General features: G+C 51.0%; 1 protein-coding gene across 7 annotated transcripts; it reads left to right on the plus strand.

The window, feature by feature from the left end:
- The first annotated feature begins 324 nt into the window (after positions 1 to 324).
- On the plus strand, positions 325 to 12,473 carry POLM (DNA polymerase mu). Of its 7 annotated transcripts, none has more exons than XM_044946799.1 (12): positions 325 to 386; positions 3,344 to 3,890; positions 5,920 to 6,103; positions 6,634 to 6,732; positions 6,857 to 7,027; positions 7,779 to 7,850; positions 9,644 to 9,764; positions 11,068 to 11,200; positions 11,344 to 11,446; positions 11,550 to 11,786; positions 11,865 to 11,948; positions 12,180 to 12,473. In XM_044946799.1, the coding sequence occupies exons 3-12, from the start codon at positions 5,942 to 5,944 to the stop codon at positions 12,264 to 12,266; spliced, it is 1,269 nt and encodes a 422-aa protein (XP_044802734.1). In that variant the 5' UTR covers positions 325 to 386; positions 3,344 to 3,890; positions 5,920 to 5,941; the 3' UTR covers positions 12,267 to 12,473. The 7 variants fall into 7 exon arrangements, with proteins under 7 accessions (XP_044802734.1, XP_044802735.1, XP_044802731.1 ...); XM_044946800.1 differs by lacking the exon at positions 325 to 386 and adding an exon at positions 2,591 to 3,065; XM_025291372.2 differs by lacking the exons at positions 325 to 386; positions 3,344 to 3,890 and adding an exon at positions 3,917 to 4,339 and having other exon boundaries at positions 12,183 to 12,473.
- Positions 12,474 to 17,196: the final 4,723 nt, after the last annotated feature.

Consider the following 17,196-nt stretch of genomic DNA (forward strand, 5'->3'; position numbering starts at 1 on the left):
ATTCCCCTGTGCTCCAAGTTCTACGTAGAAGTCAGTCCTGTCAGTTGCTGATGGGCCTCCCTTCCTGTCCCACCCCTGTTCACTCTGTCTGGCCACTCAGCTCCTTGCTCTTATTCCTAAGTGCCCAGTAAATACCCCTCTTCTTGTAATTCTTCCTGACTCATGTTGAGTCAGAGTTGGTTGGACCAATGAACTCAAAGTGCATGTGTGCTAAGTTTCTTCAGTTGGGTCTGACTCTGCGACCCTATGGACCATAGCTCTCCAGGCTCCTCAGTCCATGGGATTCTCCAGGCAAGAATACTGGAGTGGGTTGGCATGCCCTCCTCCAGAAGATCTTCCCGATCCAGGGATCGAACCTGCATCTTTAACTTCTCCCGGATTGGAAGGTGGGTTCTTTACTACTAGCACCATCTGGAAAGCCCCTAATGAACTCAAAGAACCTTCATTTTAAGGACATCTCTTCTCCATCATTCTCAGGCCAATTCCCCATAGAGGGAGGGAGTCAGGGATGCTTCTCCACCCCTTGGTCTGGTCTTCCAACTCCAGATCCTGCCTACAGCCAAAGATGGTTTTAAATATAAAAAATTTAAAAACCTTAAAAAATGTAAGCAAAGGGGAAGGGACAGAGGGAAGACAGCCACTGGAGATGGGCCAGAGTTTAGAGGGATGCAGCCCCAAGCCGAGGAATGCTGGGAGCCACAAGAAGATATAAGAGGTGGGAAGGATAGTCATCTAGAGCAGGGGTCCCCAATTTCCAGAACCTAATGCCTGATGATCTGAAGTGGAGCTGATGTAACAATAATAGAAACAAAGTGCACAACAAATGTAATAGGCTTGAATCATCCAGAAACCATTCCCCCACCCCCGCCACCGCGGGCCGGTCTGTGGAAACACTGTCTTCCACGAAACTGGTTCCTGGTGCCAAAAGGATGGGGACCGCTGCCCTAGAGCTTTCAGCGGGAACATGGCTTAGAATTCTGGTCTTCAGAACTGCTAGAGAATGCATTTCTGTTGTCTTAAGCTACCCAGTTTGTGCTTATTTGTTATAGCAGCCACAGGACCAAATACACTGGGAGCTGTGGGCTGAATTGTGTTCCCGCCAATTCATCTATTGAAGCTCTAACCCTCAAAGTGACTGCATTTGGAGAAAGGGCTTTTAAGACTAATAAAGTTAAATGAGGTCATGGGGTGCGGTCCTAATTTGATATGACTGGTGACCTTAAGGGAGAGGAAGAGATCTCTCTTTCTCTCTCTCCACGAGCACACAAAGAGATTGCATGGGCACACAGAGAGATGGTGGCCGCCTACAAACCAGGAGGGAAGGCCTCAGAATGAAACCTGCCTTGCCACACCTTGATCCTAGATTGCTGGCCTCTAGAACAATGAGAAATGTTTCTTTCGTTTAAGCTGCCCTGTAGGCGGTATTTTGTTCTGTCAGCCTGAGTGGACCAGGTAGCCCAAACCCACAGAGATGCGGTGAGTAGCTGAAGGAAGTACAGGGCCAGCACTTGAGGCCAGAGCTTTGGGCCAGTGGCCCGCAGGAGCTCCGGTCCAGCAGCAGCATCAGCAGTCTGACCACACGCCCTCTGGAATGCTGCTGGCAAGTAGCCGGCAGGGGACGGGAACCGGCAGGGGGCGGGTTGGGCCTCAGAGCCAGGGCAGAGTCCAGGCCCCAACAGGCCAAGGATAGGCGCCAACAGCACTAAAGTGAACATCAAAGAAGGTGCTCCGTGGGGAGGCTTTGCGAAGGTCATGAGGCCTAAAAAATCTCCCCCAGGGGCATTTTCTGAACTGGAAGTGGAAACAGGAAATAGCTAAATGAGATTCATCTTGGAAAAATGCAAGCTCATACATCTGGGTAAAACTAATCCAAAACACAGCATGAGATACGACACTGCAGAGCAGGGGGCGGACTGCAACCCTCAGGGCAGCTGAGAGGGCCTGTGCAGCCCCTGACTTTTCTGGGGGCTGGTCTCAGTGTGGGCAGCATGAGACTTAGACATCTGGGAACTCCAAGCCAGGTTTACTGGAAAGAGAGGGCTGAGGTCTCCACTTCTCAGCTGGTTGGACAGTGACCTAGTGATCCAGGAAGGGGAGAAGAGGAAAAGGGCCACCGTCAAGGCCATTGCCTTGTGCACTGGTCCTCATTTTTGCAAGCCACCCAGTGTTTTAAGTATTCAGGTATGATGGGTCATTAAAAGTTGCCTCTGCCTCCCCAGGAGAGAACTCAGGTACCCAAAATGGAGCCAGAGGCCATTAAAAGGAACAGGAGTGGTTTCTGGGGATAGGCTACTGCTCCCTGAGGAAAGGCAGCACCCGCAGATGGGGGAGTAACCCCTTACAAAGAAGCTGGGAGCTCCCCCTTCCCACGTGGCAGGAGAAATAAGCATGGGAAATGAGAGAGGGTCTGCATCCCAGGCCTCCCAGCTTCACAATGTGTGTGTGCTGGGCCCAGGAGGGCCAACTGGGAACTGGCGGGGAGGCCCAGAGGGGACCTGGTCTCAGGCACCTGCCTCCCTCAGCCCTGTGCCCACTGACTAGTGAAGGGCTGTGGGGTGTGGGGAGTGGGGGAGGGAGATGAAGGACATCACAAGGTATAACAAAGAGATTAAAAACATAGTGCCTGAAAACAGGAGAGACACACAGAACACTCAATGTTGTCAAGATGTCTGCTTTCCCAACCTGATCTAGAGATTCAGTGCAATACCAATCTTAGAAAAAGAATTGTGGGGTGAGATTTCTGTTTTCATTTTGTTGGGTATGGTTGCTAAACTGGCTTCCAAAAAGTCCCTCCTACAAACTTCCAATTCCCTCATGTGTGATCAATTTGTAAACATTGGTTAATGTGACAGGTAAAAGTATTCATTTAAATTTGCCCTTGTGTGGTGATTGGACCCGTCAGGCAATCTAGTTATGTATTTTTTTTGTTTTGTTTTTAAAAGGGGAAAAAAAATAATTGTTTGGCTGTGGTACATAGGGGAATCTTATCCCACCAAGGATGTAACCCACACCCTCTGCAGTGGAAAGGCGGAATCTTAGCCACTGGACCACCAGGGAAGTCCCTGGTATGTTTTTGAGAAGCCTTTCTTCTGTAAATTGCCTACTGGTGTTCTTGCTCATTTTATTTTCCTTATTTATCTGTGAACAATTTCTTAATTACAGGAATTAAATTCAAAATGTGTCACAGTATTCCCCCCCGTTTGCCTTTTAATTTTTAAATAATTTAAAATATATAAAGCTTATCATATTTTCCCTTTCGTGTCTCCAGGTTTATTGTGATACTTAGGGCTGAAAAAACATTCACCGACTCCCCAGCACATTTTTTGTGTTGTTTCTTTCTTAGATTTGAATGTTTGATCCATCTGGATTTTATTTTGGTGTTAAGCGTGAGCCAACTTCTACTTTTCCAAATGGCCGGCCAGTCGTCCTAACGTCGTTTGATTGAAAAAAGACTGAAAAACCTTTCTCGGGGTTTGAAGAGACCACTCCACCAGCACGCTTCAAGCTAGCGCGTTTGCCGGGGCCCGCGCGGTCCAAGGACCCCTCGCCGGCAGGTTTCCGCGGCCCATCTGCCCGGCCAGATCCAGTCGGAGGAGGCGAAGGGAAGGCGGTGGAGTGGATATTCCGCTGCTGAGAACTATTCCACTCCTACCAGCCGCCGACCAACCACTAACCCCCTTTCCCCACCCTTGCGCTCAGGACAACCCCCAGACACCACTACCGCGACTTCACCTCCACCCTCCGAGGACAAAACCCCCTGACCCACGTCGAGGAAGTCTCCCTTACCTCCCATCTCCTCCCTCTCAGCTCCCACCCCCAACCCTAGTCCCTCCTCCCGGGTGGTCCCAGGAACGGGAGGGGACTTTCTACGAGGGTAATTTAAATAAAAGGTGTGTGCTCCGGTTCTATTTGCATAGAGGCGGGGCCTCTAAAGCCGACCTCCACCACGCTCCGAACGACCCAGGCGGAGAGAACCACCCGGAGACTTAACTTGCAGGGGGCGGGGCCTGCCTCGTTAAGTGGAGCCGGGTGCCACTTCCCGTTCCAGTCGGCTTCCGCCCGTTGTGGCTTCCGGCTTCTGTCCACCTTCCGCCCGCTTTTCTTCTGCCTTCTGTCCAAGCTTCCGCTGCTTTCGCTGGGCGCCGCGGGTGGCCGGGGCCCTAATGCTACCGAAACGACGGCGAGCGCGGGTCGCGTCCCCCAGCGCCGCCCCCTCCTCCTCGGCGCGCTTCCCGGGCGTCACTATCTACCTGGCCGAACCACACATGGGCCGCAGCCGCCAGGCTTTTCTCACACGCCTGGCTGTCTCCAAGGGTTTCCGCGTCCTGAATGCCTACAGGTGCGCGGTTGTGGCGAAGCTGCCGCTAGGCGGGGTCACCTACCCGGGGCCGCCTTTCCAGGGCTTTCTTTCCGAGGGGCGCGGGGCGGGTGCTGGCCAAAGGCCTCGCCTCACCGAGGAATGTGGCACGCCCATATCTGTATCACCGCGCCGTCGCGCCGGGGCGGCCGGGGGGCGCTGCTGCGTGGCATGATGGCCTGAGCACAAAATAACCCCGCTAGGAATTTTGCAGCTGACCAGCCACTTGTATGGGAGAAGGCAATGGCACCCCACTCCAGTACTCTTGCCTGGAAAATCCTATGGACGGAGGAGCCTGGTGGGCTGCAGTCCACGGGGTCGCTAAGAGTCGGATACGACTGAGCGACTTCGCTTTCACTTTTCACTTTCATGCATTGGAGAAGGAAATGGCAATTCACTCCAGTGTTCTTGCCTGGAGAATCCCAGGGACGGGGGAGCCTGGTGGGCTGCCGTCTATGGGGTCGCACAGAGTCGGACACGACGGAAGTGACTTAGCAGCAGCCACTTGTATACACGGTGTTACCTTACAGCTGAGGATATTGAGATCTGAAAAGACTCCCACGCAGCTGACCCTGGGGCGGAGGGGCACCTGAGGTTTTTGTATTCAAAGTTAACCCTGGCACTTCATGGTCATATGGCTTTCGTTTATTTCCTTTTTTGTAAAAGGGTGTTAGCAGTTATGGCCAGGAGTGTTTCTGTAGGACAAGGAGAGAACATGCCAGAGGCTTTGTAAAAGTCATGCGGGTGTATGTTGGGTTAGTAACGTTTCGTTAGGTGAATTCATCTTGCCCTGTTAGCTAAACAGATCTCTTTCCTCAGAGCTGAGAGTGATTTAAGTGAGACTTCCAAGAGTAGAATTAAACCAAACAAAATGGTCACAGAAGCAATGCTAAGAGTAAGGGAGGAGGGTCTCCATCGTTTTTGAAGTTGAGAGAGCAAAGTGAACCAGGGGCCAGTCCTCCTGAAACTTAGTTAACCATACCCAGGGTTGTTGCAGGCCCACTCAGGATGATGACAGCAGCCTAGAGTGTACTGGGCACTGTCTAAGCCCTTTTGCTTATTATTAGCTCATTTAATCTGCAAGCCTACAAAGTAGATATATTAATATCTATGCTTTGCAGAGTTGGAAGTCAAAAGTACAGAGATAAATGATGTGCCCAAGGGCACAGAGCAAGTGTGGGGCAGAGCTGAAGTTCCAAGCAAGTAGTCTGTCTCCAGCACTTGGAAGTAAGACCCACCCACCCCCACCCGCCCTGCTTCCTGGACCCCAGGCCCCTGGCCTCTCCTTTCTCTGGGTTTGGGGGAGAAGAAGACAGATAAATTAACACCAAAAAAGGGTTGGGCTTATGATCCTAGCTAGAGCAGAGAACCACAGCTCAGCAGATGCTGGAGTGATGGAGATGTTTGGCTGCCAGGAGGAGGGGCTGAAAATCTGGAGTGAACAGATGCTCACCAGGCAGAGGGGATAGTATTGGTGAAGGCTTGGAGATGTAGAATGGAGCAGGAAGAATGGCAGGCCTGGGACAGGGTTCCAGACCTCACAATCTCTTCCCTCCACCCAGCCCAGAGGTGACACACGTGGTGATGGAGGGGACGTCAGCGGAGGAGGCTGTCTGCTGGCAGGAGCACAAGACATCGGCTCTTCCCCCAGGTTGTACCCGCCCAGCTCTTTTAGACATAAGTTGGTTCACAGAGAGCATGGCAGCTGGGCAGCCTGTGCCTGTGGAATGCCGGCACCGCCTGGAGGTGAGCCGGGTGGAGGCTTAGGGTAGAGCCACTGAGGAAGCCCCAGTGCTGGCCAGACCTCAGCTGGGCCAGGTGACATGGCAGCAGTGCCTCAGTGTCCTTCCCATGAGTTGGGCAGTGAGGGCCCCATCCAGACCGCCATGGGGAAGGTCCCAGTGCTTCCTGGGTGAGCACAGTGGAGGGGTTCAGGTGTGGGCTCAGAACAGGGCTGCCTGCATTCAAATCCTGGCTCTGCCCATGAGCCACAAGGTCTCAGAGTCCCCATCTGTGACGTGAGGGTGATAGGCACGTCAGGCCCGCTTAGTTGAGAGGAAGTGACAGAACACGTGCCCTGTAAGAAGTGGCATTGTACCGCTACTGCTGCTCCGGCCTCTGCCCTGTGCCTTGAGCAGTTCTGCCCTCTCTGAGTTGGCTCCTGTCCTGAGAGTCCTAGGTGACCCCCCTACCAGGAGAGGTGGGACTTTGGAGGGCTGCCTGGTCCTCTGCCAACCCTGCAGCCTCAAAGCAGCCTGTGCATTGCCCATCCCTAGGTGGCTGTGCCCAAAAAGAAGATGCCAAGCCCAGCATGGATGCTGCCCTATGCCTGCCAGCGTCCCACACCCCTCGTGCACCATAATGCCAGTCTCTCGGTGAGCTGTGGCTCCCCTGCCTCCCTGGGAGGGAGCCAGGCCCTCCCATGTCCCAGCCTCGGAGGGAGGGTTAGGGTAATGCACTCCGCCATCCCTGCCTCTCACCAAGGACCCTTCCCTGCAGGAGGCTCTGGAGACGCTGGCAGAGGCTGCTGGCTTCGATGGCAGTGAAGGCCGCCAGATCGCCTTCTACAGAGCGGCCTCGGTGCTCAAGGCCCTCCCCAGCCCGGTCACAGCCCTGAGCCAGCTGCAGGGCCTGCCCCACTTCGGAGAACACTCCTGCAGGGTTGTCCAGGTTTGTGCTCACTGCATGTAGAAGGGCAGAGCTGTGAATGTGAATGGGGGGTGGCGAGGAAGCCTGGGAGCCTGGTGAGGGCAGGTGACTGGGTGGCTCAGAGCCCAGCTGTGGCCACTGATGGTGCCCAGGCAGCAGCAGACCACCCTATTCACCCACATTCCTCATGTGTAAATTGGGTCTGCACCACCTGCCTGAGGCTGATTGAAAGGTTTCAGCCAAGGGAGCTGCCAGGAGTCTGGCAGGCTAATAGCTGGCATCGTGGGCATTGGCCCAGACTGTGAGGGATGGTGGGAGAGGACCCCTGAGCATGAGCACTTCTTTTTAAAATGTGAAGTTGTCCTTTTGTACGTTACCACTGAGCAAATTTATCATGACAGAAAAAATACTTTTGAATTCACTTCTGTGTGTTGTTTTTAAGAAAATTTGTTTTATTTTTTGGCTGCATGGCACGTGAGATCTTAGTTCCCTGACTGAACCTACATCCCCTGCTTTTAAAAGAAGTCTTATTGAATTCCATCTATGTTTTAAAAAAGCAGTTGTTGACATACCCCGAGGCTTGTTGTTTATCTGAGAGGTGGCCCTTGTTCCTCGCCCAAGGGGCTTGGAGGATCCCTGGGTATGTTGTTCATTACAAGTTCCCTGGGATCCTGGCCCCACAAAGACCCCAATTCTGGGTGTTGGGAGTTCTGCCGAGGCCTTGGGCCCCCCAGCCCTCTTCTTTACAGTGAGGCTATGTCTTCTCCCACAGGAACTGCTAGAACACGGAGTGTGTGATGAGGTGGAGAGAGTCCGTCTCTCGGAGAGGTACCAGACCATGAAGGTACACAGGGCAGCCCTGAGCAAGGGCCCGCAGCTCCACGGTGTTCCCTCAGAGCCACAGCAAGGTTACCACCATGTCAGGCAGCAAGAGGGGGTGGCAGGGCCCACCCTGGGCTCAGAGAGGGTCTTACTGAGGACACCTGATATGCATGAGGCAGCCAAACAGATGGGCAAGAAAGTTGTTTTGAGCACAGGGAATTTTCTAGATCACTCAGCAGCATCAGTTCTTATTTTACTATTGATGGCATATTCTCCAGGATATTACATGCCCTGGCATCTTAAACAGAGCACCCTGAACAAAACAGAACCTTTCCCTGGGTGCCACAGGGAGGATTAACTCTGAGGGGCTGCTCATCCTAGTACTGTCTCTCTCTTTTGTGATCTCACATGCTCATTTGTTGGTGTTGTCTTGCCTGTGTCCACAGCGCACCTTCTCTCTGTTCCCACCCACTTCTGGTCCGTGGATGCTCAGTCATGCTTCTCAGACACCCCAGTTTTGTGACGAGGTTGTCAGCCCAGCCACTGGTCATGGAATTGGGGCTTCCCTAGCAGGGTGTGTCAGGTGCCGTGGAAGGTCACCCAGGATGTGAGCATCAGTGAGGTGGGGAGCTTCAGAGAGGTAGAGGAGCCATGGATGAAGCATGGGGGCTCAGGGGTGTGGGAGCAACACAGGAGTTGATGGGTAGAGAGTGCCAAGAAGGGGCAGAGCCATCTGTCTCTTCCTGGGTACCCCGAGTCCCAGAAGGTGTCCAGGCCGGGAGAGAAGTACACGAACAATGAGAGGTTTATTGTTACAAACACGATTAGGTTATTCTCAGCATCTTTCCTCTCAGGAGTCTGTTGGTGAAAGTGATCCAGTTCATGCTGTTGGTTCAGGGGATCAACACAGCCCAGACTGCAGGAAGTAGGACTCAGGGACATGAGCGCCACCCGGCTGTTCTTCCTCCTGTGCATGCCAGCAGCGTCCCCACGAAGGTGCCCCTGGCGTGTACTGCAGCCTGTACCACTGCAAGGTTGCCCTTTTGTTTCAGCTCCAAAAGTTCCTGAGGAGGGACTCTTAAGTGGCTGGCCTAGGGCAGGTGCCCACCCCTGACTAATGAGCTATTGTCAGGGAAGAAACAGTGAGTTTCTAGGGCCCACCCTGTGTGTGGAAGACCTGTGCAAGGGCAGGCGGCCACCCTATAAGAGGTCGGCTCCGGCAGCATAGTTTCCACTGGCCTGGACACCTCTGCTGACCCATGGCCAGCCAGTGGCACTTGCTGTGTTTGTTCCTGGAACAGAGCCATAGCCGGCCCCCAGCTATTCCTTCCAGATCCTGAACCCTTAGCTGTTAACTGCCCGTTTTTGCTGTTTTAAGAGGCAGAGCCACAGTAATAAGTCCCAGCTACTGTTGGGTAGGAGCAGTATGGTTTTCCCAGTGAGTGGACAGACTGTTAGGATGACTCCTTTGGTGATGTTGGAATCATGGGCTAGAACTGTACAAGTTCTGAGGAGAGATCCTTTTCAAGGAGGGGCCTGATCCTTCCCTGCCATCCCCCGTGATGTTTGTGTCAGGGCCAGGCTCAGGGTTTGAGTCCTGCCTGTGCACCCACTGTGTGGCCTGAGCAGATTATTTAAACATGAAAAATGTGAGTAGGGATGCCACCTGCCAGACCACATGGTGACTTAATGAGGTCATTTGTGCAGCGCCACGGGGTGCTGTCCTAGGACATGCCTTGCATACGCCAGTGTCACCATCCTCGTCTTGCTGCAAGGGCTTTGCTCCTGACCACACTGTACTCATCCTTTAAACAGCTCTTCACTCAGATCTTTGGGGTCGGGGTAAGGACTGCTGACCAGTGGTACCGAAAAGGGCTCCGGACGCTGGACGACCTCCGAGTGGAGTCCCAGAGACTAACCCAGCAGCAGAAAGCAGGTGAGCTTTCTGAGAGAGGGCAGAGCTCTGGGCTTCCCCAAAGCACCAGGGCCTGAAAGCCTCCCACACCACAGAACTCTTACTTCTGATGCATGGCGTGTGCTCATGGCTGCCTGTGTGGCAGGGAGCAAGGTGAGTGTGAAAACAGGCATCTGTATTTGGTGGCTTCCTGAACCAGTGGAGTCAGGACCCATTGCAAGCCATTTTCAGTGAATGATAATGGTCACAGTAGCTGCCTCCTGGCTAGACTTGGACCTGAACCAGGCATGGATGCTTTACTCCTGATTTCATGGAAGGGAGAGCAGGTCAGAGAAGCCCAGGCCCTGGACACACTTACAGTGCGGTGCTTGGTGCCCTGGCCTGCTGGCTGATGCTCAGTGGGGAGAGGTTCAGTGAGGAGCCTGCTAGTGGGAGGTAGCACTATGCAATGGAAAGAACATGAACTTGAGAGCTGACTAGGCCTGAATTTGAGTTCCATCTCTGCCACTTACTAGGTAGGAGACCGTGGCCCTGAGTTTTGATTTCTCTGAGCTTCAGTTACGTTCTCTCTAAAGCATGGGATTCTGTGAGCTCTTCAGCGTGGGACCAGCATGTAGCAGGTGTTGAGTGGATTCTCCATCTCTCCACATGGCCTGGGTTGGGGGCTCTTCTGAAGGAGCCCCACAGCCCAGCACTCGTTGCCTCTTTGAACACCTTCCCAGGGGCTGGGGGAAGGGAGGCCACCTGGGGGTCCTGGGAGAGCTGTCTATGTTTGGTCAGCAGGAAGTGAGACCAGAGAGCCGTGTGTCCAGTAGAGCGTTATGTAGTGACTTCCGTAGTGACATCTGTTGGTTCCACTTGTTCACCTCTCCCCAAGGAATGGCCAGCAGTGCTTACTGAGCTCGCACTGTGCCAATGGCCCTAACTCCCACACTTAGTCCCCTCCTAACAGTGTGTGGAAGGTACAATGATTTCTCTGACAGGTGAGGAGATGGATTTGGGTTCAGGTGAGGTGTTCTTAAGTGGCAGAGTCATCCTCTTCACATCTAATACCTCCTAGTCCCATTTTATGGATAGGAGAACAGAGATGTTGAAAAGGATAGTCTGTATCTTGATTGTGTCAATGTCAGAATTCTGGTGTGGTGTACAATAGTTCTGCAAGATGTTACTGAGGGCACAGAGGACCTCTGTTATTTCCTTCAACTATATGTGGATATACAATTATTTCAAAATAAAAGTTTAATATTTAAGAGAGAGGAGGGGTGGTGGTAGATAGCTGGAGAGGGCTGGGTTGGGCCAGTGAGGAGAGCTGTACTGTCCACAGGACTCCAGCACCACCAGGACCTGAGTGCCCCGATCCTGCAATCAGATGTTGAGGCCCTGCAGCAAGTGGTGGAGGCAGCTGTGAGGCAGGCCCTTCCTGGGGCTACTGTTACGCTGGCCGGAGGCTTCCGGAGGTAAGGGGACTCGACACGCTGTCCGGCTCAGCTCCAGGCCCTCCTCCAGGGAGACGTCTGAGGTGGGACCACTGAGGTGGGCCTTCCCTCACGGAGGCGTTTTGGGAGAACATGGAATCTGTGAGTCAGACTGGCCCCCTCAGGGGGAAATTGCAGGGCCACGACGTGGACTTCCTCATCACCCACCCGCAGGAGGGCCAGGAGGCAGGGCTGCTGCCCAGAGTGATGTGCTACCTGAAGAAGCAGGTGAGGGGCTTCCCACTTCCCCTGCTGAGAGTCCTGCTGGGATTCCAGCTCCTGGTTTCTCAGTCCCACTTGGCAGTGCCCAGACATGTCTGTTCTCCTCCAGGGCCTTGTCCTGTACCACCAGCACCAGCACAGCCAGCAGGGCGACCTGACCCAGCAGAGCCACACCATGGATGCCTTTGAGAGGAGTTTCTGCATTTTCCGCCTGCCGCAACCCCCAGGGGCTGCTGTAGGTGGCGCCCAGAAGCCCTGCTTCGCCTGGAAGGCTGTGCGGGTGGACCTGGTGGTTGCCCCTATCAGCCAGTTCCCCTTTGCCCTGCTTGGCTGGACTGGCTCCAAGGTAGGGAGTGTGCTGCTGGGGCTGACCCTGGGATCTGGGACTGGTGGCCCTGCTGAGACGTGGTCACTTTTTCCTCAGCATTTTGAGCGGGAGCTACGCCGCTTCAGCAGGAAGGAGAGGGGCCTCTGTCTGAACAGCCATGGTCTGTTTGATCCGGAGCAGGTGTGTTGCTGTGATGGGAGGCCTGGGGGGTAGGAGACGGCTTTCTCTTTGGCCCACAGTCTGAATCAGCCCCAGGTCCCTCAACCCTGAAACCCACAGGGCTCTCAAGAGGCATCTACCATAGGGCTGGGCTCTGCCAGCATTTCTAGCCTCCTCCCCATACCTTTCTCGGGGAATCTGCTGAAGTGGAGGGAACAGCCCCCAGGCCCTAAAGCCTGCATTTTGTTGCAGAAGACGGTTTTCCACGTGGCCTCAGAGGAAGACATCTTCAGACTCCTGGACCTTGAGTACCTTCCCCCAGAGCAGAGAAATGCCTGATCCTATCAACCCCACCTCTACTCTGGAAATGGAGGGGGTCATTTGAGCCAGACTCTATTGGTGTTTTTGGCCCCTGACTGTTTCCAGGCAGAAGATGTGCTGCTGCCCCAAGTCCTTACCCCTTCCATGTGGGAGCCCTATCTGTGAACCACCTCTCCCCCACCTATACCCAGTTCAAGATGTAATGAAATTAGCATGTGGAACAAATGAAGGTGTATTTTCTGAATGTGCTGCTGGTGTGGGTGACTGAGGAGCACGGTGCCTGGTTCTGCCCAGAGGTCAGCTTTGGGGTGTCATTGAGGGTGGGGGATGTTGACCTAGCAAATAGACTTCCAGTTATTTCTCCAACAAAAATGGGTTTATTCAGAATCAGCACAGAATCAGTCTGTAACCATGGCAAGCTGTGTGCAAGTCCCCAGCAAAAATGAAGAGGAAGACTTTTATAGAGGGGGAAAAAGGAATTTGGGAGGCCTATAGTAAACATGAGTCCATGGCTTTTCATTGGCTGAGTCCTTGTCAGGAAAGAAGTGGAGGTCTGTCTTTCTGTTGGGCTCTTGCTATCATTATAGAGCATGAGTGCTCGCCCTTCTGGTCTTCCAACTCTTGAGGTTTCTGTTTTTTTTTTTAACATTTCCCCCTTTCAATCAAGATCTTTTTCTGAAAGCATCACTAATCTGAGTCAGGTTTTCTAGTTTCAGGGTCTTATTGACCTTCTATGAAAGGAAAGGCTTTTCCTGGGTGTAGTGTCCCACATCAGGGAGAAAATGCACAGATTGGAGATCTGTTGAGGTCATATTTAAGAAACGAGGGGTAGGAGGGAGAACTCTTAGGCACTTTTTATCAAAAGTCCATATGTTACCAAGATCCTAGATGTTAAAGAACATACGTCATTATGTTCTTTAACATTATGTCATCAAAGGTTTGGTGACAAATTTCCAACAGGCCTGGTCTACATATCTTTGGAAAGCTGTCTCAGCAGCTGTCATCTGCTTCAATTCAGGGAAATCTGCTTTCAGGTCACCAGATGTTTTGAAGGTCTAGACAGGGTTTGGTGCTTTCCTTAGGTGTATCATATGAAAATAAGAGTTGTATTCCTTGGAGTTGTGCAGCACAGGGGGGTTAGCAGTACTGATAGCAGCGTCCTTCTCATGGCGTCTTTTCCAACAGATGAAAGTTCCAGGTTGCAAGATACGATGATCAAGGTCTTTCTCTCCTAAGAGTGCACTGTGAAAAAGATTGTTTTACCAAAACGTGATTTTGTTTTGTTTTTTTTTTTTCCGTAAAATATTTATTTATTTGGTTGCTTCAGGTCTTAGTTGTGGCATGCAGGATCTTTTGTTGGGGCATGTGGGCTTCTCTCCAGTTGTGGCACTCAGGCTATAGAATGCACAGGCTCAGTCGTTGCAGTGCACGGCTTAGTTGACCCATGATATGTGGGATCTTAGTTCCCCAACTAGGGGACTGTGTCCCCTGCATTGGAAAGCAGATTCTTAACTACTGGATGACCAGGGAAGTCCTAAAACATGGTTATTTTTAAAAGAAACAATTAGGCCTTTGTAGTATTGGAGTACCTCTGCTTTTTTTAGTTGGGGGGTCAAAAGAGGCAAGAGGCCAGTGCACAGCACATCCTGTGATTTTCTCAAAGGGTATGAGAGCTCTAAATGAGGTGGGTCTACGATTTAGAAACACCAACAGCAATGCTTTTGAAAAAGGTATTTGGAGGGTCTCTACAAGTTTTGCCAATTGAATCTTAATAATGCTGTTTAGGTTATACCTGAATGGTCTAGTAGTTTTCCTTACTTTCTTCAATTTAAGTCTGAATTTGGCAATAAGGAGTTCATAATCTGAGACACAGTCAGCTCCCAGTCTTACTTTTGCTGACTATAATAGAGCTTCTCCATCTTTGGCTGCAAATAATACAATCAGTCTGATTTTGGTATTGACCATCTGGTGATGTCCATGTGTAGAGTCTTCTCTTGTGTTGTCAGAAGAGAGTGTTTACTATGACCAATGCAGTCTCTCTCTTAGCCTTTGCCCTGATTCATTCTGTACTCCAAGGCCAAATTTGCCTGTTACTCCAAGTGTTTCTTGACTTCCTACGTTTGCATTCTAATCCCCTAGAATGGAAAGGACATCTTTTTTGGGCGTTAGTTCTAGAAGTTCTTGTAGGTCTTCACAGAACCGTTCAACTTCAGCTTCTTCAGCATTACTGGTCGGGGCATAGACTTGGATTACTCTGATATTGAAGGTTTGCCTTGGAAATGAACAGAGATCATTCTGTTGCTTTTGAGATTGCATCTAAGTACTGCATTTTGGACTCTTTTGTTGACTATGATGGCTACTCCATTTTTTCTAAGGGATTCTTGCCCACAGTAGTAGATATAATGGTCATCTGAGTTAAATTCACCCATTCTAGTCCATTTTAGTTTGCTGATTCCTAAAATGTCAATATTCACTCTTGCCATCTCCTGTTTGACCACTTCCAATTTGCCTTGATTCATGGACCTGACATTCCAGGTTCCTATGTAATGTTGCTCTTTACAGCATCAGACTTTACTTCCATCATCAGTCACATCCACAACTGGGTATTGTTTTTGCTTTGGCTCCGCCTCTTCATTCTTTCTGGAGTTATTTAGCCACTGATCTCCAGTAGCATATTGGGCACCTACCGACCTGGAGAGTTCATCTTTCAGTGTCCTATCTTTTTGCCTTTTCATACTGTTCATAGGGTTCTCAAGGCAAGAATACTGAAGTGGTTTGCCATTCCCTTCTCCAGTGGACCACATTTTGTCAGAACTCTCCATCATGACCCGTCTGTTTTGGGTGGCCCTACACGGCATGGCTCATAGTTTCACTGAGTTAGACAAGGCTGTGGTCCGTGTGATTAGATTAGTTGGTTTTCTGTGATTGTAGTTTTCAGTCTGTCTGCCCTCTGATGGAGAAGGATAAGAGGCTTATGGAAGCTTCCTAATGGGAGAGACTGACTGAGGGGGAAGCTGAGTCTTGTTCTGATGGGCGGGACCATGCTCAGTAAATCTTTAATCCAATTTTCTGCTGATGGGCAGGGCTGTGTTCCCTCCCTGTTATTTGACCTGAGGCCAAAATATGGTGGAGGTAATAAAGATAATGGTGACCTCCTTCAAAAGGTCCCATGCACACACTGCTACACTCAGTGCCCCAACCCTGAACAGGTCACTGCCGACCCACACCTCTGCCAGAGACTCCTGGACACTCACAGGCAAGTCTGGGTCAGTCTTTTGTGGGGTCACTTCTCCTTTCTCCTGGGTCCTGATGCATACAAAGTTCTGTTTGTGCCCTCCAAGAGTCTGTCTCCCCAGTCCTGTGTAAGTTCTGGTGGCTCTATGGTGGGGTTAATGGCAACCTCCTCCAAGTGGACTTATACCATAGCTAGGTATGCTACACCCAGAGCCCCTGCCCTTGTGGCAGGCCACCAATGACCCATACCTCCTCAGGAGACACTCAAAACAGTTCTGTCTCAGTCTCTGTGGGGTCTCTGGGTCCTGGTGTGCACAAGGTATGTTTGAGCCCTTGGAGCGTCTCTGGTGGGTACAGGGTTTGATTCTAAACGTGATTTTGCCCCTCTTGCCATCTTGTTGGGGCTTCTCCTTTGCCCTTCTCCTTTGTTCCAGCGCCATGCAGCCGCCGTTCCAGCGCCTACCATCTTGCTAAGGCTTCTCTGCTCTTGGACGTGGGGTATCTCCTCACAGTTGCTCTAGCTCCATCCCCAAGAAAAACAAATGCAAAAAGGCTAAATGGTTGTTTGAGAAAACTTTACAAATAGCTGTGAAAAGAAGAGAAGAGAATGGCAAAGGAGAAAAGGAAAGGTAGACCATTTGAATGCAGAGTTCCAAAGAATAGCAAGGTGAAATAAGAAAGCCTTCCTCTGTGATCAATGCAAAGAAATAGAGGAAAACAACAGAATGGGAAAGACCAGAGAGCTCTTCAAGGAATGGGGCACAATAAAGGACAGAAATGGTATGGACCTAACAGAAGCAGAAGATTTTAAAAAGAGGTGGCAAGAATACACAGAAGAACTATACAAAAAAGATTTTCACGACCCAGATAATCACAATGGTGTGATCACTCACTTAGAGCCAGACATCCTGGAGTGTGAGGTCAAGTGGGCCTTAGGAAGCATCACGACGAACAAAGCTAGTGGAGGTGATGGAATTCCAGTTGAGCTATTTCAAATCCTAAAAGATGATGCTGTGAAGGTGCTGCGCTCAATATGCCAGCAAATTTGGAAAACGCAGCAGTGGCCAAAGGACTGGAAAAGGTCAGTTTTCATTCCAATCCCAAAGAAAGGCAATGCCAAAAAACGCTCAAACTAAAGCATAATTGCACTCATATCACACGCTAGCAAACTAGTGCTCAAAATTCTCCAAGCCAGGCTTCAACAGTATATGAACTATGAACTTCCAGATGTTCAAGCTGGATTTAGAAAAGGCAGAGGAACCAGAGATCAAATTGCCAACATCTGCTGGGTCATCAAAAAAGCGAGAAAGTTCCAGAAAAACATCTGCTTTATTGACTATGCCAAAGCCTTTGACTGTGTGGATCACCACAAACTGTGGAAAATTCTGAAAGAGATGTGAATACCAGACCACCTGACCTGCCTCTTGAGAAACCTATATGCAGGTCAGGAAGCCACAGTTAGAACTGGACATGGGACTACAGACTGGTTCCAAATAGGAAAAGGAGTATGTCAAGGCTGTATATTGTCACCCTGCTTATTTAACTTATATGCAGAGTACTTCATGAGAAATGCTGGGCTGGATGAAGCACAAGCTGGAATCAAGATTGCCAGGAGAAATATCAATAACCTCAGATATGCAGATGACATCACCCTTATGGCAGAAAGTGAAGAAGAACTAAAGAGCCTCTTGATGAAAGTGAAAGAGGAGAGTGA

The sequence above is a fragment of the Bubalus bubalis genome, chromosome 8, assembly GCF_019923935.1.
Source record: "Bubalus bubalis isolate 160015118507 breed Murrah chromosome 8, NDDB_SH_1, whole genome shotgun sequence".
Lineage (NCBI taxonomy): Eukaryota > Metazoa > Chordata > Mammalia > Artiodactyla > Bovidae > Bubalus > Bubalus bubalis.